Source organism: Pempheris klunzingeri, chromosome 12 (assembly GCF_042242105.1).
Source record: "Pempheris klunzingeri isolate RE-2024b chromosome 12, fPemKlu1.hap1, whole genome shotgun sequence".
NCBI classification, from domain to species: Eukaryota; Metazoa; Chordata; class Actinopteri; order Acropomatiformes; family Pempheridae; genus Pempheris; species Pempheris klunzingeri.
The window spans coordinates 19,435,532-19,456,668 of NC_092023.1; the positions used below are offsets into that span (position 1 = coordinate 19,435,532).

Genomic DNA, 21,137 nt, shown 5'->3' on the forward strand with positions numbered 1-21,137 from the left:
TTCAAGGTCAATACTTCTACAGTTCCATAATGTGTTTATCGATACTGTGTTAATATGTCTCTGCCCAATGTGACCCCTACACATCCAAGTACTTGGTTTGGTCAGTTAAGGCATTAGTGTTTGTGATTCTGTGATAATGTCCCCTTCAGAGGCTCTTGTTTAGTGAACTGCCAGCAGCCATGGAGGAAAGGAGGAGCAGAGGAGGACAAGATAAGGGAACAGGATTTAGAGTCCTCAATTCTGAGGGCTCCTTTGTTCCTCCCTCTGTTTTTCCTTCTGTCTGAAGCAGGTGCAGTCTGTGAATCCCTCTGTCCCTCCACTGAGCCTAAAGTCTATCTCACTTGGCTTTTTAGAATGTCAGTCCTGCCCTCTCACCCCACCTCCTCCCCAGCCACTGCCTTCCCACCCTGTCCACTTCTCTACTTTCTTTTTTGTTGTCATTTCTTTTCTTTTAGTATTGTACACCAAGTGGTTCCCACAGGGTGTGAGAGAGTCCATGAAATGGATTTCTAAGTGCTACTGAAACTGGAAGGATTGGCAACTAACTACCTATTTTTTTGTGAAACTGCAATGTTACATTGTGGATTTTGATGACATGTCAAGTCAAATAATCGGCACCTGTACAACACAATAAATGGCATCTAATGACCTCACAAGCACACATGTATTTATTCGTTTAGCTGCCCATAAAAAACAGGTTGCATGCCGTTTTTTTTAGGAGCAACCATTGAGAGACAACTGGCTTAGGGTTTAATACAGAAAAGATTCTGGATTACATATTCCAGCCCCAGTCTATCTTTTTAATTGAAATCAATAATTACATAGAAGAAAAGTAGAATAAGTGAAACTGCTGAAAACGAAAAAATGTCGCCCCAAAACTGTATTTATAAGATATGGATTTTTTTCCCTCTAAATTTTCTCTCCCTCGCTCTGCTAGTGCTTTCTTAGGTGGTGCTACTATTGATTGCAGCGTGCCATAGTAATACAACTAATTTCTCAACTTCAGGCAGCTTAGATAGTGCTGAGCGTGTGGAGGTGGAGGTCAAATGATTCAGTGGCGTTGGGACGGGAGAGGCTAAACTACCTTGATTACCTAGAGACCAGCATGTTGTTCCTGCCTCTTCTCGTATTGCTTGTGACACACCTCCATCAATATAAGACCACGGCTGCCCATTCCTGTCTTTCTTTCCTATTTTTTTTTTTCAATTCAGAGGCCTCACATCTTCTATTCCCAGGCAGGCAGAAACAGAGAGAGTGTGTAATTGTGTCGTCTTAATGGGACTCCTTTCTCCTAAATCTCATTGAGTGCACCTGTGTATGTATGTGTGTGTGTGTGGATGTACTGGATGTGCTGGCCCTCTCTTGGCCTCACTTTTCTATGATTGCCTTGAGTCCGTCTGTCCACCTTTTGATCCAATAAATGAACCGCTGTAAATACCTGGCTGAGATTACGCTCTGACCGCTATCATCCAAAATGACATTTTCCGTGCAATCAAATGCATCTCATGTCTCTCTCTCTCTCTTTCACTCTCTCTTTTTCTCACTCTCTCTCTCTCTGTCTATGATTACCACTTCCCTCTGTTGCTCTCCATAAGGCCACAGAGTTGAAAGATGACCGCAGTCCATCAGATGCAACAGTGATGACCACTTTTACCATCCTACTAATTGACAAGAACGACAATGCCCCAAATTTCAACAGCTCTGAGTATCGGGTCCGCATCACTGAACTGGCCCAGGTGGGCTTTGCCCTTCCCCTCTTCATCCAGGCCGAAGACAAGGACGAGGTGAGTGGATCACATCCTAATTGCTGGCACAGTCACAACTTTCCTGACTGATACTCTTATCCCAATGAAGTTGGAATGACACCATGCTGCCACTGTATCTTACAAGTGGTATTAGAGAGGTTTCAAGCCCCATCCCAATCAGGGCATATTTTAATGGCTCATTAAAATCCAAAATCAATCATATTTTTCAGTTATTCTTTAATTCATATTATATCAATAATTTAAGCTAGTAAACTTAGTAGTTTTGAGCAAGAGCCTTTGTTGTTTGGATCTAGTACTTTAGTAGATGTTATTTCAGTGTGTCAGATACATATTTAACCAATATTTAAGTAAATACGATAAATACCAGGTCAGGCTCTGTATCGAATACCCAATATTAAAAGACTTGGAACATGATCGGGGAGCAAAAAACCTAATTGGGACATCCTTAAGTGTTCATACAAATAAAGTTTTTACTATTAATGAACAATCTGGCTGTTGTGGGATGGAGGTACTTTCGAGACTGGCTGTGACACAAGACATAAGTAAAGGATTAGTTAGTAGAAGCAGCCTCATTTGCAAGACATTTTCCACTCTTGGTTTGATCAGATAATTTGATCTTTACCACCAGGACAGCTGAGACAGCTACATGTGGGGGGTGTGTATTTTGTGTTTTCACTTCTAGGTCTAGATTTATCTTATTTATAAATGCAGCAGCCAAAAAGAACGTCAGGCACTCCATGAAACTGCGTGCATGGCAGCAGTGCGTGTGTCTATAAACTGTCAGCAGCAGTGTACAACAGCACATTTTAGTGTGCTTTACTGTGTCCGCCACTTCCCATTAGCTGTATCTATCAGCCTACTGTGGTGACACACAGTCGCACACACACACAGAACTCACACTTTTTCACTTTACGCTTGCTCTGCCACTCTGTCTCTCCCTCACTTTCTCTCTCCCTCTCTCATATGTGCAAATGCTAGCTCACACCAGCGCATTGGACTCGACTACAATTTAATTTGCTCTGGAAGAGATGGGATAGAGCATCAAATTATACCTAACGAGGAAAATCAATCACCTAGGGTGCAGATAAGCCGAAAGCTAGTCAACTCTGATTGATTCAGGCACAGCAGCCGCAAGGGTGGAATTTGACAGATAACTGCAAGTCAAGTGGGTAGAGAGAAAGGTGGAGAGTAAAGACAGACAGACGTACAGGAGAGGGGGGGGGGGGGGGGGTTAGGAGAGGAGAGGAGAGGAGAGGAGAGGAGAGGAAAAAACAGTTGAACAGAGAGTAGCCTGCAATGGAGCAAAACCAGACGTCTGAATGATTGGTGGAGCAGGAAGAAACATAGAGCAGCAGACAGGAGAGGAAAAAAGGCACATGAAGGAGAGATAGCAGGAGTATTTAGCAGCAAGTCTGTTTATTCATTCAAATGAAGGTGTGTTGCAGTGGGGAGGCAGAGAGGGGAGTACTGTGAGTGTGTTGCTGCACGCAGGTGGGGTGACGACCCAGACACCTGGCATATGATAAGAGGTCCCCCTGTAGGTTACCACCCAGCATTTCACCACCACCAAAAGCAGCACTCTGGGGAAGTACTCAGCCGCTTAACACTCAAGTGTCTCAAAGCTAAGATTGCTCACCGCAAATGGGGGAAAATGGTAATTCTGAAATGGTTTCAGCCACATTCCCCATAGATGCTGCGCTAGAAAGCACTCCCTCAGAACCAGTCCATTAGCAGCCACAGCTCACTGCTTATTTGTCGTCATAAGAAAACACAAACACAAAATGTAAAATGCAGTTTAAGTTCTCAAATCGTGACAAAGACATAGAAATTGCCCCCACTAGTCTTGCACTGTGACCCTGTTGCCACAGTTCCACACACACATCCACTGCAAGCAGTAAAACCTGTGACATTTTTTGTCCTGTAGTTTTGTATTGCTGTTCTGATCTTTTAAACCTGCATGTCAGTGCTGATACACACACTCATTCACACTCCACTACACCTGTGCTGTAATCTCAGTTTTTCCAAGTGTGAGGGATTATAGGCAGACGTTTCATTTCTTAGACTATGACACAAGTGGTAGTTACCCCTCTCTCTGTCTGTCACTGCCTTCATATCCTCTTCTGCTCGGTTAGCATCTATAAAACTTTTGCTGCTGGAACTTGTCACTAAACTTTTGGGTGCTTTTATTGAGGGCTTCTAAAGGCAGTAGCAAATGGACGGGCAATTACGTTTATGGGCAGTTTGAGGTGACATCCCTGCATATTGGATGGTCTTTTAAATAGGAGTCATCAGCCACAATGGTTCTCCTAGAGATGAAAACAAAAACAAGGGGGCTATTTCAACCGCCAGCATAATGCCAATCGACCACCGCACCCGTCTTCCTCTGTCTGCCACAATGGCTACATGATTGGCCGCCCTCCAGCTTTATATATCAAGACAGGAGGGATGTAGAGATGTTTTCTCAGCTCAAGACAGCCACGGGCTTCTTAGCATCGTGATGTCATTGTGACCCTGACTTAGTTTCTATTCTCCCACTAAGGCCTTTGTACTTTTGGATCTATCTGAAAAAGAGGAGGAAGAGAATGATGCTTATAGGTAAACTTTTTAAGAGGTTTTTTTTTTTGGAATTTCATGTAACCACCAATCAATGAAATAATACTAACCTCACCGTACAGACCCACCCAGAAATTCAGCGCATAGTATTTCTAAGTCAGACCCCGTGCTCGTATAAACATCGTCTTGGCAACAAAGACTGTAGTAAGCTAGAAACCAGACACGTGCATCTGTGTTGAGGTAGATAGTAATGGTTGTCATCAGGGATCACATCCACATCATCTCTTCTTTTCCTCTGGTAAAAAAAAAACACAATATGACGATGGTTTCCACCTTCGGCACTGCATGGGGATGCTCTCAAATGGCCATTTACATAATGTGAAACAGTACAATGCAAGCTTTATGTAGTGGGGATAAAGAAGAATTCAGATGTGACGAGATGATTGGGTGGTTATAAACTATAATCTGATTCGTATGTCAAATATTTTATTTATATGTTTTGCAATCTAACCTGGTCACATTTTATCACACGTTTGATGGTTTTGTCCACTGGCTTGTCTCTTCCTGCTTCTCATGAAAATCGCAGCTGTCCAGATCAAACATGCACTGGATCCTGGTTTAAGTGTTCAACACTGTTCAAAATGTATTCAACTTCAATTGATCAGCTGAGATTATGGTATACCGTCATCTAATGTTTGTGCATAGAGCTCAGAAAGTTGAGGTTTCACTCTGTAAAACGGCCTGACCTCTGAAAGACAGTTTTTAAAAGAGAGAACAGATAGATTACAGATAGAGTAGTAGGTCTGTGTATATATAAAGATATTGAAGGATGGGGGAAGTGTTGCGAAAAGATGCAGAGATAGAAAAACATCTTAGACACAAGTGATAAGAGAGAATGGAGCTGGCTTCCTTGCTGATGCTGCTTGTGAAGTTTATGACCAGCATCATTATGGAGAACATTGATCATCAACTGGGTTTTGTTGAAAAAATGCAGTGTGACATAGATACTGTTCTCTCATTGTCCTGACGCTACAATGGCCAAGACAAAGAAACATTTGCTAAAATACATACATCTCCCTAAAACTGTTGAGTTCTTCTCTATCATTTGAGTACTTTATACTGCCAGACTATGGTCACCTGACTTTTGACCTCTCGCTATTGGTTGCTTATGAAATTTATGATTATTATTCAACTGTCTCTGCTGGCACAGTAAATATAAATAATTCCGGGTGCAGCAATGATCTAAATGCCTGGAATGTAAAAAATAAGTGAATGTTATATTTTTGTGTGAATCAGGGTTTTGGTGAATCTTCAGTCATGTCTTCAGATGAATAGACAATATCTGTACCTCTGTTATAAATCGTATTTTTTGGTCCAAAATGTATTCATAAAAATTCAATGACAAAGATAAGCTGTAGATTTTATCATGTGCATTTGTCGCTGGTAGGTTAGATAGAGGATACATCTCTCTCATGAACCCCCTTTTCTCTGTTTTTTCCCTTTCCTTGTGTGGCAGGGGGTGAACAGCATGTTCCAGGTGTTTTTGACAGGTAACAATTCAGACTACTTTACCATCTCGCCTACGGCAGTGCAGGGGCGTGCCGACATCAGGATGAGGGTGGCTATGCCTCTGGACTACGAACACATTCGCAGCTACAGCTTCTCAGTGAGTTTTAACCATATTATGAGCCTTTTTACAGTGTGCCCCCCTGAGACGCTCAACAAAACCATACTCACTTAGAGTGAATTGAATTAATGTAATCGAAGACTTTTTCATTCGTTGTTTCATCTGTCGGACATTTACAAATCGGAATAAGTGAAGGCGATCTTCTTTTAATGATTTAGAAAAATTTGCCTCAGAGGGATTTACAATCTGCACACTGTACAACACCCTCTGTCCTTTGACCCTCGTATCCAATAAGGAATAGCTCCTCCCATAAAACCCTGTAATAAGGAAGAAATGGGAGAAACCTCAGGAAGAGCAACAGAGAGGGAATCTCTCTCCCAGGACAGACAGACATGCATCAGATGCCACAACTCATCCTCATACCGACACAATAGAATAGGTTGATTTACTATGACGCCCACATATTTCTGAAACGCCCTTGAATGAAATGAAGCAACAAGGCTGAATATAGCTTCATTATGTTTCATGCAACTTGTTTGTATTTGTTTATACACAAGGCTCAGTCCGACTGGGGCTATATCACTTTCTCAACGCTGCAGACTTGTTTGAACAGTGAAATTGGTATTTTGTCACCTCAATTTACCCCTGAGTCGTTTACAGAACCAGAGGGTGTCGTGCGCTGTGTATGATTCTCCAAATCTTAAACAGGCCAGTTGTTCAGGACATTAACTTCTTTTGGACAGTAGCAAATTAGATTATGAAAGATTAAAGATTCTGATTTTCAGAATGCCACCTAAAAGTGATTGAAATGTTTGGTGTGAATAATCCAATGTTAAACCAGTGAGGTTTCTGTAACTGAATTGTAATCTGAGGCTGTATTTAAATCTTTAGTGTAAATATACTCTTTGTTGTCTCTCCTCAGCTTTATGCCAACGAGTCCATGTCCGACCACGTGGGTTTTGCTCGCATCTTTATTGAGCTAATCAATGAGAATGATAATCGACCCATCTTCAGCAGGCCGCTGTACAACATCAGCCTTCCTGAAAACACACCTCCTGGGACCTCACTGCTACGTATCCTGGTGAGTATCATAGGAGCCCACTGTGTAATGTGTACTGTACACAGCTGAAAATGTGATAGATTACTCACAGCTAGCAGTCTTGTGATTTATTCCTGAGGAGACTTTTAACTGGAATCCAAATAGATTACAATAAAACCTGACTTGCACTAGTAATTTTTATGGGGCTCTTTTATTGGGAATGAAATCTTGGCTTGTTTGTGTACCCCATGTGACCCACATCTCTTTTTAGCCTTCACCATATGTGTTGTCATTTATGGTGACTTCAACTAGGCACACATGAAAAACTCTCTCACCCGTGTTGGGTCACTGTTAGCTAATGTTGAGATCCTGTGTATTTATGAGTCTAAATGCTCACGTTGGTAAATAAAGCAAACTGTGACTCAACAGTGGCTTGGTCTTAAATCCTGTTTAAATGTGGCTATGAAGAGGTGCTGAATTATATATTCACTGCCAACACAAAAGTGCATTCCACTTAGGTAATAAAGATGAATTAACTGCAACATAGTCAAAAAGTCCTCAATTCAAGCTACAGTACATAACTGATTTGAGGGAAGTCCAGTAGTGTAATTTTATGCCGCTTATGTAAGTCTAGAGAATTATATGGCTGTGATCACCCTCAAATTGCTGCTTAAAGCTCAGACATCAAGTTTCATACTGTATCTCTAAACTTGTTTTCTAGTAGCAAAAAAATAAACACGTTAAAACATTACAGAAATATCAGTTCAAGCTGGATTATTGTTATCAGAGGATCTTAGAATTTCTTTTCATATTGGATTAATAGTACAGATACATTATTAACACTAATCCAATTAGAACAGGGTTTAAGTATTATTTACAGAAATTGTCTCGTATTGTTCATTCCCCCCAGGTCTGTTCGCTTGTGTTCGGTTTCTCACAGTTGACACGTCCTTGAGGCCACTCCACCTCATCCTCTGAGTGCCACCATGCAGCAGAGCTCCCTCTCAGTTTGTGCAGCCACCACTTTAACCAAATCGCAAAAAAAAAAAATCCCAGAGCATCTCCCCAAAACACACTGCATTATCATTCAGCAGCAGCGATTCCTGTGACTGTATACCCACAATCCACTAGATACAAGCGCAAAAAGCACAGTGTGAAAATCAATAGTGTTTATAGACTGGGTGCTCATGAAATGGAGATTGCAGGGCAGTGTAATACCTGATAAGTCTGGCAGAAGTTGGCCTCATGTTGGAGTGCACAGAGAGTGAATGGGCTGTAAATAGAATGAGATGTGACAGCTTTCTGTGAGGACTGCACTGGCATGGATGGCAGCACTCGTATATATATACTCTGTTAGATGAAGTGTTCGATATTCTGACCTGCTCGCACGCCCTCAAACACACACACTAGTGGCACTCGAGCCCTCTGAGATGCCACAGGAGACAAAACACACATACAGATTAAACAGATGTTTCCAGCACTCTTTGCTCTGAGGCTGAGAAATGGAACACACACACACACACACACACACACACACACACACACACATACATATATATATATATATATATATATATATATATATATATATATATACACACACACACATGTCCCAATACCCATTTATATACACACCAATCTCCCTGAACTCCCACAAGGTCAACACTTGGCTAAAACCAGACAAAGTCATTTTTCACTGTAGGCCTTTCTCCATTTGTTATCCTATAACATTACCATTAACTGTGTGTGTGTCTGTGTGTGGGAGTGGTTGGTGGGTGGGTGGGTAGTGTGTGTCGGCGTATATGTGTGGGTGGGTGTGTATTTAGTAATGTGTGCACAGACTTGTTTACCTATGCGAGTCTGTCATAATTTAGTTCATTAGTAATTTAGACAGTATGTTACAATGGTTGTTATCCAATGAAAATAACTGAGAGACTGTTTATTTAAATGCGGCAGTCTGATCAAACAAAGCCGCTATTTATTCTCTGATGGAGATTGCATCCATGTATGTATAAAATTTCTCATAAAGTCTGAAGCGAAGCACAAAAAGAAGTCCATTGAGCTGCACTCCACTCAAAGTGGAGAAATAATAAAGGCATTCACATCCCTCTTATTAATGTAATGGGTCATAACCAGAACAAAATCACCTGTTCTGGTTATATATTTTAAGTATAGAGTACAGGAATGTAAAACCAGCCCTGTGCGAGAACACCTTTCAACCCACTCCTGTGAGTCAGCTGTAAAGTAATAACTCAACCTGTCTATCACACCACTTCTCAGTAGGAATTAATTTGCTTGCCAACTTCAGAAAACATCTTGAGTGATAATTATGACTAAATGAATTCACGAGGCCCCTAACAACTTGTGTTATATTTCTACTTCACTCAGACTAATTTCATTCTGGACTTCTATATCAGAGCTCTCTCTACCTGTGCTATTAAGTGTCATTTCATTTGCTCACATGGCTAGCACCTTTTCATTTCCCCAGTTCCCAGTCTCACTCAATCTCCTCCAGCAGTTCAAACTGTCTAAGTGCGGTGAACTACTCAAGGCATTACAACACAAGCAGACTGTTCAACAGATGGTGGCCGAATCATTTCTTAGCACTAAAAGGAACGACGGCTCTTTCAATCTTAATCCCTCAAGGTAGCCTATTCCTTCATCAAAGGGATAGTTCAACATTTTGGGAAATGGGAGTATTTGCTTTCTTGCTGAGAACTAGATTAGAGCAAGAAGCAGATTATCTGATTTTTTTTTTTTGTAAAGACTGGAAGCATGAGGAGCAGCTCGTCTAACTGACTTCAAAGATCCAAAATACACCCAAGAAATAGCACATAGCACATAACTCCCTGTAAAACCAGAGCTTGTAGTTTTCCCATTATTGTTTTGTGTTAATGAGAGAGCCCTAGAGATGCTCAGCTTGCAAAAGGATTTGTTTTACTTTTTACCTGGAAAGAGACACGCTAGCTGTTTCCCCCTGCTTCTAGGCTTCATGCTAAGCTAAGCTAAACACCTACTGGCTCAGTAGTAGTAGTAGTGTCCACTCATTTAACTATCAGAAGGAAAGAAATTAAGATTGTTTCCCAAACTGTTGAACTGTTCATTTAAATAGTGTTGGGACACTGTAATTCCTGCAAATATGAGTATGTCAGCATTTTCATTGATGAAAACTCATCAAACTCATCTACGTGTCTATAGATCAAGTAATCTAAGTGCCAACAAATTACATTTAACTACTATTTGTGAGGAAGTTTTGTCCCCCATGTTTTTAGTACCAGCAATAGCAGAGAGGAAGATTTAAGTCACACTGAGGTATTTGTGTTCAACAGCTTTGCACATTGCCGTTTGTCTGCAGTTGTGCGGTATATCAATAATATGATGAATTGTATGTAAAAAGGGTGGGGTCTGGATGATGTTTATATAATGCTTTATACCTATGCTAATTGAAATTATGCACATTGGTTCCCAGTTGTTTTTTTAAAAGTGCCAAACAAGCAATACTGATAATGTAATCGAAATGCTTTGTTTGGGTTAATCTTCATAGCTCATCTGATCAGAGCTTATGTACAATGTTAGTCAATGCATTACTCACTGCCCGCTCCTGCATCCCTGTGGACCCTTATGCTTAACACAGGACCACACACACACACACACACACAGAGGCAGTGGCTGTTTAATATTTATGGTCTGTAGCATTACTTATCATTATAAATATTTATTGTGATTTACTCTTTTGTCTGGGTCCTTTTCTCTCTCACTCTCTCTTTCTGTCTCGTCCTTACCCTGGAGACTTTAGACACCAGCAGCTGCTCGTATCAGTGGAATCACTCTGATTTTCTGTCCTTGGGATTCAGAGAATTTGCCTTATTTTATTTCTTATTTATTGTATGCCCTCGGTTATTGTTGTTTTCACCCTTTCTCTGCTTTACCATTAGATTGCTAATGGTTTTCAGGTGTTACATTGATTCACTCTGTGGTTTCCTGTGTGTTTCTGCTTGGTTTTCACTCTTTCTGCCCATGAGGCTCTACCTTAGAGGATATGTGTATTTTCAATGAGCATATATGCAGGTCTAATATGCATATTGGCGTACAGTTCCCCCGTACCCTCCTCTATTCTAATGGTTGGACATACTTTTTAAAGATATATCAGACTGAACATTTGTGCTGGGTTAGAGTCTTCTATGTCTTTTACCAATGCCATGGTTTTATGGGCTCTGTGCAGATGCTGTATGTACTAAGGCACAATGATAAATGCTTCTAGCAGAAGGTTATAAATTACAGAGTGGAGGATGTTTCACTACCGCCACTGTTTAGACAGGCCTTTATAGGGTAATAGTCACAACAGTAATTATAATTCATTATTGTAATAAAAGGGGTGAGGCCCGTGTCTCTCCTGCATGTGGTAGCTCACACAGAGTCACTGGTGATAATGGGACGCTTATCATGGATGTTTTGACATTGTGAGATGGGGAGTGAATGGGCGAGCAGGGCAGAGGACGAACAAGCAGAAGCGGAGAGTCTGAACTTTCCCAGAGTTGGTTCAGTTCTCTAGAGAGGTGCGATTGCCAAATTAGATGAAAAGGGAGTTTAGAGTGTAGTGGAACTAAAGGATTGGTTTCTATCGGATCTTTTGTTTGGTCATCTGTTAATCCATTCAGCCATTTGATTCACACCGATTTAAAAAAAAAAAAAAAAAAAAAGGAAATGTGCATTTAAAATGCACTGGATTGCCAAAAGTTGTGCTACAATCACAAATAAAGCAACTAGAGCTGCAACTGATAATTATTTTCCTCATCAATTATTTGTAAACAAAAGGGGAAGACAAATGACACCTTTTTCAGAATGCCTTTATGTTGTGTTATTGTAGTGTCTCTGTTATTGATTGCAGACTGAAATACAGTTCAAATTTAGATAATCTGCAGATTATTTTAGCAGTTCATCGATTAATCATTTATTCATTCATAAAATGTCTGAAAATGGTGAAAATACCCATCCCAGTTTCCTAAAGCCCAAGATGAGTTCTTCAAATAGCTTGTTTTGTCCGACCAGCAGTCCAGAACCCAAAGATATTCACTTTATATTTATGAAATACAGAAAAGCCCAATATCGTCAGAACTGAGAAACTAGTTGGTAATAGTGTCATTTTCGGCTTCAGCCCTGCTTCCTCAACACATAACCATAGATAGCATGTACATCCACACATGGTTCCTTCCCTTGTGTTCTCTGTAGTATATACACTCTTTGTTATTCTCTACATCCTCCCTTTGCTTGTGCTAATCTCATTCCTTCATCGCCGTGGACAGGGAAAGAGAGGGGGAGGACCAAGGCCTCTCGGCAAAGTGAGGCTGCCAGCCACAGAGAGCTCTGCATTAAGCCTGTTCACTGGCAGCTCAAACTGTCTCCAGCTTATGCCCACAATACAGCCCTCTCTCTCTCTTTGCCTCCCTCCCCCTCTTTCCTTATTCCAGAGGTAACAGCTGTTTGTCCAGTGGTTCACATGTGGCTGGAATCATTATATAGTGGCTGTGTATGCATGCAAACGGTAGAATTTATCTTGCAAGCTGTCACCGTATCCTGTGAAGACATCCGTTCCACTTTATCAGACTCTTTTACAAAAGCATGCATTGTTAAAAAAAAAGTGTTGAAGTTATATCTCTCTTTGTCTCTCGCTGTTATCTGTGTGGTCAGGAGATAATAGAAACAGGCTGTTCAGTCCTGTCGGCAGGCAGCAGTCGCTTTGAGCACCCCCACCTGCTCGTTAATGTTTTAGAGAAATAAAGCAGTCGTAAACGTACGCTCGCCATCGCCATTACACTAAAGTGTCCGCAGTAAAAACGCACACAGCTCCCATCAGCCCCCGCAGGTACACTAGGTCACAGCTGGGGGACTGGCGAGAGATGCGTTTGGTCCTCGTAAGATTCAAGCAGATGATAGATTTTGCATCTTCTCTCTGCTGAGTCTTGCGTCATTTCACACAACTTCAGCTGTATATTCATGTGTCTGATGTGAAAATTAAGAAGTTTATGTGTCACTACAGTACTGAGGTGCTCAGTTCGGGATATGTGATCTTTAATTGGACACATCTCTCTGTGGTGTCTCTGCGTGTTTTTTGTGATACATATCAGAGATACAGGCTCTGTACAGTCCCATGGCAGTTTCTGTACATCGAAACAGACACCAAGAAGGTTAACAAGAAGAGAAGGAAGAATTCATGCTTTCACTCAGTCATATCGTCAGCTGTATTTTGACCAGACATGTGGCCTGGCATGTTGACCAAATGCTCAACCATTTAAATCATCTTGTCTTTAAGGACAGATTCACATTTTTTTCAATACTCATACTTCCACATGTGCTGTGAAGAAGCTTTTGCATGCTGTAGTTGTTCCTTCTATGCATTCTGGCAATAAAGAGATTTCTTCCTAATATGCTTGCAATTGAGGAAAATAAATTTACAGCCATCATTCTGTATAAAAATGCTTTATAAATTCTAGCCAAGTGTTGTGAGGCTTCAGCAGTTTGAGTAAGCCAACACAAGTGGGTATATTTCAAAGTCAGTGTTTTTAGTCTCAGCAAGGAAACACTGTCTGGGAAAGCATGCGGAGGGCATTTTGTTCTATAAAAGACTTGATTTACTACTGAAGCCTCTATTAGCCTTAATGCATTTTGCGCAGAACAAGGACTGTGGATTTGGTTTCTCATCTCTTTCATTGAAATTGTATTAGGAGGTTATCTCTTTGCAGAATTTGAAGTATGGACGAGAGGAACAAGTTACCGAAAGCTGTATTAATGTGCATACAGGCATATGAGTATTATTTTAAGACAGACTTGAGAAATTGGAGCCATCTACAGCAGAGCTGTTTTCATTGCTATTTAGAATTTTTTTTGCTACTGAATCGAGACATGATTTGAAGAAAATTATTTAGTCAAGCACCGCAAACCGTGATATGCAGCCTGGTAGGACATGCATAACTCGCCCTATATTTGCATTTGATTCCCATGGTGCCTGTAAGTGGAGAGGAAGTCACAAACTTTCACACTGCTCATCCACACGCATTTAATTTTGCTGAGATGGTGCATTCTTAAATCTGCAGAAGTATACAAAGCACAGAATATGTCTTATAACCAGGATCTACACCCCACCTCTATAGCATTTGTGAAGAGCACTCTATGATCTTGTCATGGATTCAGAAAATGTGAGTTACCCACTGAGCCTTTAAAGGAGATTCAATGAGTGGAACTAACGGCAGGTGAGGAACCAGAGCTGAGGAACATAACCTCACAACCATGTCTTCATCATTGTGTTCCCAACAACGATCGTCAGAAACTGGACATCTTCACTGCGGTGGTTGTGGGTGGGGGGTGTGTGTGTGTGTGTGTGTGTGTGTGTGCGCGCACATGTCCGTGTATGTTTGCTGTCCATTCTTTGTGATTGTGTTTAGGTGTGCAACACTGAGACAGAAGAGGTTGTCTGTGTTTGGACTTGGGGTCATCTCTATTTTGACAGCAGGCTTTGACAGCCAGTAATTGGTTTCCCTTTCCATGCCTCTCAAAGCTTCTGCAGGAAAAGCAATTTTAGGAGCCAATCAATTCAAATTCCAGCTCACTCAAGATAGAAAAGCCTGTGCAGCTTTAACCTCCCTTTCTGCCCATGAGATAGCTAGGCTGATAATCTGCTCCTGTACTCCCTCCAACCCAACCCAACCCTGGCGTAGACACATATACACACAGACACAAACACCACCACTGTCTTTCTGTCGCCCATGAGTGGAAGCTCTCATTTCCACTTTCTCTTGAAAGCAATTGAGTGTGATAATAGGAGTTTATACTGTGAATGGTTTGGGGTGAATATTTAACCCAAAACTGAGTGAACCTAGAAACACTGTGCATCTCTGTCCACATGTAGCCTTTCACATGCACACAAACACAAATTATACTTTGCATTCAGAAACACTCAGTACGCACATCCAATCATCACACACATACTGTCACACTCGCATTAACAGGCATGCAGACACACAAACGAGTGCACTGGTACACAGATACACCCACATACATACCAAAGCACACACACACACACACGTCCAGAGTTGTGTTTGCCTGCTGGCTTCGCCTCTCTGAAGGGAAGAAACACATCATTTAACCAAACTGGTCAACTGAGAACTAATTTCTCTTTTGTAGTTACTGCCTGAGGACCCTAGGGTTTGCAGAGTTTATATTGGCAATCAGCAGCGCACTGACTTTTTGTGCAGAAACTCCTTAACAACTTAGTTTGGATTTTGATCAGAACGCTGACTCTTATACCTCAGTGCCCAGCTACTTAGCACAGGGGAGATTTTCATGACTGCAGTCTGGGCCAAGTATTCATCTACAACACACACTACTATTGCATCATCGCTGAGCATCTTGACAGTAAGAACATGTAATCAACCAGCAGGGTTTTTTGTAGCATCTTTGTCGATGGGAAGCTTTTATGCCAGCGTGTTTTTTCGGTTTTCATAAGTCATTTCAGTTATTTTGGAGGGTCCCTGTAAGGCTGACTGAGTGGCAGGAGCGGCAGCCTCCTCCTGTACATCAGCTGGGTCTTCACAGAACACGGGCGCTAACCCTGTCACAGTCCCTAAGAAGAGATGTTTCATGAACTCATCAACATTACTTATTTTGCATGAAAACTATCTATTCGTGTGAACCATCTTAGTACTGTAAATGCTTGTAGTAATTGTCAGTGAGGTTATTGGACACATTAGCTAGGCATATTGCCCAGCTTTATTTCCATGTCATTTCTCTCCTCATTAAATCATACGCTCACTCTCTCCCTGTGCATCCCACCTCGCCAACTTTTCCATCACCTCCAATTCCCGAACCGAAAAAAGTTTAAGCTACCATAGCAATGAGGGGCAAGTGCATAATACCCTGGTGTCAAGGACTCGGGCCCATGGTGTTAAGTTACAGCAAATCCCCGCACAAGCCTATCTCTACCCTCCATCTGCTGCGGGCCTTCTGCGTCTGAAGTTGAAAGTCTTTGGCAAGCAGTTGGCAAAGTGACTGGGCCTTACAGTCATGGTGATTGTTTGGCTGGAGAGAGGGAGCGGGCCGGTGAATGATGAGGGAGTGGGGGGGGGGTTGGGGTGATGGTTATCGTCTTTTTTTTTTTTTCTCTCTCTCTCTCTGTCTGTCTCCCTCTCTCTTCCTCTCGATCTGTCGTCATGGCGAGAGGGGCTCGGCCACAGAAGCAGAGGCAGTATTAGCTCCCAGGCTGAGCCCGGCTCCTGTCACCGCCTCGATAGCTGTCACGCTAACACCCCCACTGCTATCATTGGAGCACTTATGGGCCTGTCACTCACCTGGGAGAGAGGGAGCAAAGGAGGGATGGAGGCATCAAAGGGGAAGAGTGTGCTAAGGGAGATATGTAGAGGAGAGAGGAGACAGTGGAGATGTAGGTGGAGTCTGGGTGAAGGGAGGAAAGCGAGGTAAAGACAGAAAGACAAAGATAAAGGAGGAGAGTGGGTAGGAATGCAAAAAGAGAGAGGGGGGAAGCAGTTGAGTGGCATTAAATGATGAGGTCATCAAGATGAAACGACAGATGAAAACTCAAAGGTTAATACAAGAACCTGACTGGAGTCCCAAACGCGTCACATGCATTGTATGTGTACAGCGTCGCACTCTACACTTGTTCAGCAGGATGTGCTTCAGTGCACTTGACAACAAAGTGAGGGCCATTCAGACATTAAAAAGAAACATCGATTCGCCATCCAGGACGATGTGGAAGCTCTCTGTGAAATTACAGGCTTGAGCTCAACAGCATGGTGTAATTTTTAGAAGGAGAAAAAACACGTTGATAGCTGCAGCCGTTGTTCCATCTGTGAGAGGCATCATAGATGGGCACACGTACTCACACTCACAACCATAAATGCAATTAATTTAAAAAGCACAGATATTTCCTAACGTATCCAAATGTGCACACATGCATCCACATTCAGAGCCAAAAAAAAAAGAGTTCAGTATCACCCAACACACATTTTGGCCCATTTGCCTGTGTATACACATCAGACTCGCATCATTCAATAAACACACACACTCACACATTTTTAAGGATATAAGTCACAGTCACATGCAAAAAAGCAAATGACCTACACGCTCACACCCATACGCACAGTCCAACATAATAGGGTCTGAATCAGGGCATCACTGAATCAGCACAGTGACCAGCATTGTGGTTGACAGAGCAGTCACGTTCGAGTTTGGCCCTTCAACTGACTGCAGAGCCACTGAAGTGAAACTCTATTACAACAGACTCTCCAGCCGCGATCCATTAACGCCGACACAACACCCTGTGTGTACGCGTCACTGCATGTGTGCACATACGAATGCATGTGCTTTCAAAGACAGATTGTGTTAATGTTGCATCTCATAAAGTACAAGATTCCAGAAAGTGTTGCTCTTTATGTTGCTTTTCTCTGACACCCCTTTTATCTGCAAAACACGTGCCAGCAGTTGCTAGTTGTTTTAAGGCAGTGATAAGTCATCTGGATGAGGAAAATGCATCAGTTTTGTCAGATTTAATCCAATCAACACTTCCAAGTAGAGCGTGGCTTGCATGTTTTAACACAAAGTCACACAGTCATAGACAGGCAACTGACAGTGTTAGAAATTGACAGATGATTTTACACAGCTTGTTGGCTGTATCATGTCATTGAAAACACTGCTGTTAACGTCTTGCAACACATGCACACACAAGCACAAATGTATGCTAAGATATAGTATAATTAAAGCTACATCAATATGATACGGAAAGATTATTTCTATTACTTTGCTTTAATGAACATGGCACAGTCAGGAATTTCTGGCTGAAACAAAATCACAATTTAATTTCACTGATCAGGAACCACGTTGCAGCACTTTGTACCTGGCACATTGTGTTGGTGGTGCACCATTAACATCCCGGCCTTCAGTTTTTGCAATAGCTTTTTAAAAAGGCAGCCACACATAATCACACACTTAACATAAAACTTAATAGTTGAGAAGGTTTTACCCAAATGAAAATACATTTGCAAGTGAAAATTTAACAGATACATCTGAAACTAAACCCAAAGTAGATGACAATCACAAAAACAAAATCAGCATGAGAAACAAAACTCATAAACAGAATCTTAATGTACTATAAGACTTTACAAAGACATCAACATGATTATAACGGTGAAATCTTTTTTCCCCTTTTTCCTTGTTTTTCCTTTTCTGTCCAGGCTACAGACGGAGATGCAGGCACGTTTGGGACTGTGCGTTACTACTTCAGTGACGAGCCAGACCAGTAAGATATAGCCACACAAACACACACACACTCAAACAGTCCACCAATCACATACATTTTTCATTTATTTGGCCACTTGTGAACAATTGTACTGCTCTATTTCCGCCACACAGCCTTGCCAGAGACAGCTGATCTACAATGATGTCTGGCTCTTTTCTTTAAATCTGCTCCCTCCAGGCCACAAATGTACATATTAACACACACATTCACATAATCCACCCATTTATTCATTACCTTTATTATGAAAAGAACACAATTAGTGTGGCTTGCTTACCAATTTTTTTCTCCATTACCAGTACTGAGCATCTGTATTTTTGTTCCATTTATTTTGTTATGTGTGTAGAAAAGTTATTTTCTTTGCCAGTTTATTGCTGCAAATATGAGAAAAATCTTTAGATCAACATCAACATCTTCTTGTTAAAACAAGATTTTCTGTTTTAACAATACTTTCATGCTACATTTTTATCATCACATAAAAACGAGGAGCTTTTCTCATTACAAGTGTTAACTGTTTTTATCTTCACTTAACTAGGATGATGTAATTCTGAACAGTCATGTGATACATTGTAATGTGCCTTTTAAAAAGGCTCTAAGAAACCATTAACTCAGTATTCAGGTAAAAAGAACAAAAAACAGTAGTGCAAATACAGATAGTGAGCACCTCCCAACCACACACACACTTCTCCATCTGATGTCTATACAATGCTTACAATGTGTTTGATTTAATGTTTTTCTTGTTATAACATGAAACTTTAATATGTCATTATAAGTTATGAACATATAAACTTGTGAAATAAGTCTTGCAAAATTAAATTAGTATGGTATGATGAAAAAGACAGTTTTCCTTTTCGAAACATCTTGTCATGATAACTGTAATTTTTAGGAGTTGCCTCCCTCTAATTTCACTTGTTTGTTTCTTGCAGGTTTTCACTGGACGATGAGACGGGCTGGGTCATTCTGCGTGCCAGTCTGGACTATGAGTTGATGCGGCGCTTCACGCTGACCGTGCTGGCGAGGGACGGCGGCGGGGAGGAGACGACAGGGAGGATCCGTGTCAATGTGTTGGATGTCAACGACAATGCGCCGCTCTTCCAGAAGGAGGCGTACGTGGGCTCGCTGAGAGAGAACGAACAAGCTGTCCAGCCGGTGGCGCGAGTCAGGGTGAGACATGTTTAAAAAATGCACATATGGAGTTTTAAAACAGACATACAAGAGTATGAGTGTACTCTTGTTAAAAAATTGCAGAATTGTCCTGTTTATAGCTGCTGTAAAATACCCTATAAGCATATACTTGTGACCATCATTCATTTTAAATATCAATGCACAAAACCTGAATCTTCACTCGTTAAGGTTTTGTATCGTTGCATTGCAATAAATGAACGACGTTGGTAGACCAAAGAAGGTTTATTATTGATTTAAAATGCTACAACAATTAATGTCAGCGAATTGGGGTGTGGTTCATTTAAAACATACAGCACATGCACATGCAAGTAGGTGTACCAAACTGTGCACTCACACAAAGATGACCGCAATACAGTATGTACATATTTACACGTGTGGGACATTCACATAGAAACTGCAGCTGCAACAGAGGATCTCATCCTGACACATATACCACCATCACAGGGCTTTTGTTGTGCTGCCCTCCTCCACTTTCTTCCTTGTTTCCTCTGGGTTATTATAATCATGCAGTTATGTGTTTTTGTACACTTTATCCAAGAAGAACAGGTCAGCCCGATGTGTTGGCCATCAGTCACTGCCACACAAAAGGCAGAGGTACACAGGCACAATGGTAACTAATCGTTCAGCGTTTCCTTTGATTGCACCCTGGAAAGAAAGACTATTACGTCCCTTGTGGCAGTGGTGTACAGCAGTGGCGTACCCTGCCACAGTGCACCGTGCTGGCTTGCCTTTACAGTGTGGGAGTTTAGCTGATGACTGGGCTCAACGCTTGGCTCACTGTGTTTGATTAGTCTGAGCTAACCTTAAACGCTGTTGATATTAATACGCCGCCCGAGAGGAACAGGGAAGCCAGTCGCACTATTCTGTGTGTCAGCGATTTGCCCTGGAACCTACAATATACACAAACTCTCGCACACACAAGTGCACACACACACACAAATGCGCACGCACACACAGCACTCCGGAAAACAGGGAGAGAAGGAGGAAAGAGGAAAAAGACTGAAATAGACAGAAGGAGAGGATGTGTGGAGAGACAAAGCAAAGATGGGCTTTTCTGATGTTTACTTCCCTCTTTTTCCAAAATATGCCTGGAAGGTTTGTGCCTCCTACTACAGTACTTATACTCTCTAACAGCCAAACCTTTTTACATTTTCGCTACACTTCTTATTCCTGTACTTCCTTTGCCACTGCATTGTTTGATTTGCTATCCACAACTCCTCTTACCTTTTGAGTGGTAAACGATCTAATATGAAACTATTTGTTGAAATTTGATAGAGTAAGACAGTCTGGAAGAGAAAAGCCACAGCTTAGGAAGTTGTGGGGGAAGAAAGGTATTGCTTACTCAACAATTTGGCATTAAATCAAAGAGTAGAGATATGTTTGTCATGGAGGGATACAAGTGAGTGTTTTTGACAACCTGTCCAGCCTCTAACGATGCCAATAAGGCCGAGTAGACTCTCCTCACAGCCGGAGGACTCGTGTTTAAGTTCCTGCCAACTGGAGAATAATGAGGGGGTGTCATCATTGTTGTTGATGTTGTTGTGGATTAGCCCTGCAAAGTATAGTTTCATCTGTCCCCTGCCTGATTGGCTTGTCTTGGCTCGGTTGGTGTTCATCCAGTATTGACGCCTGCACCACTAATAGCCAGAATCAGCTTTAATCTGT

General features: G+C 41.6%; 1 protein-coding gene across 1 annotated transcript in view; it reads left to right on the forward strand.

Moving 5' to 3' along the window:
* cdh23 (cadherin-related 23) overlaps nucleotides 1-21,137 on the forward strand; it is a 146,009-nt gene that overhangs the window by 74,284 nt on the left and 50,588 nt on the right. Inside the window, exons 10-14 of the mRNA XM_070840982.1 lie at nucleotides 1,596-1,784; nucleotides 5,836-5,985; nucleotides 6,869-7,027; nucleotides 18,226-18,290; nucleotides 19,214-19,451. Of these exons, the coding sequence (XP_070697083.1) occupies nucleotides 1,596-1,784; nucleotides 5,836-5,985; nucleotides 6,869-7,027; nucleotides 18,226-18,290; nucleotides 19,214-19,451 (801 nt within the window). The remainder of the gene's footprint in view (nucleotides 1-1,595; nucleotides 1,785-5,835; nucleotides 5,986-6,868; nucleotides 7,028-18,225; nucleotides 18,291-19,213; nucleotides 19,452-21,137) is intronic.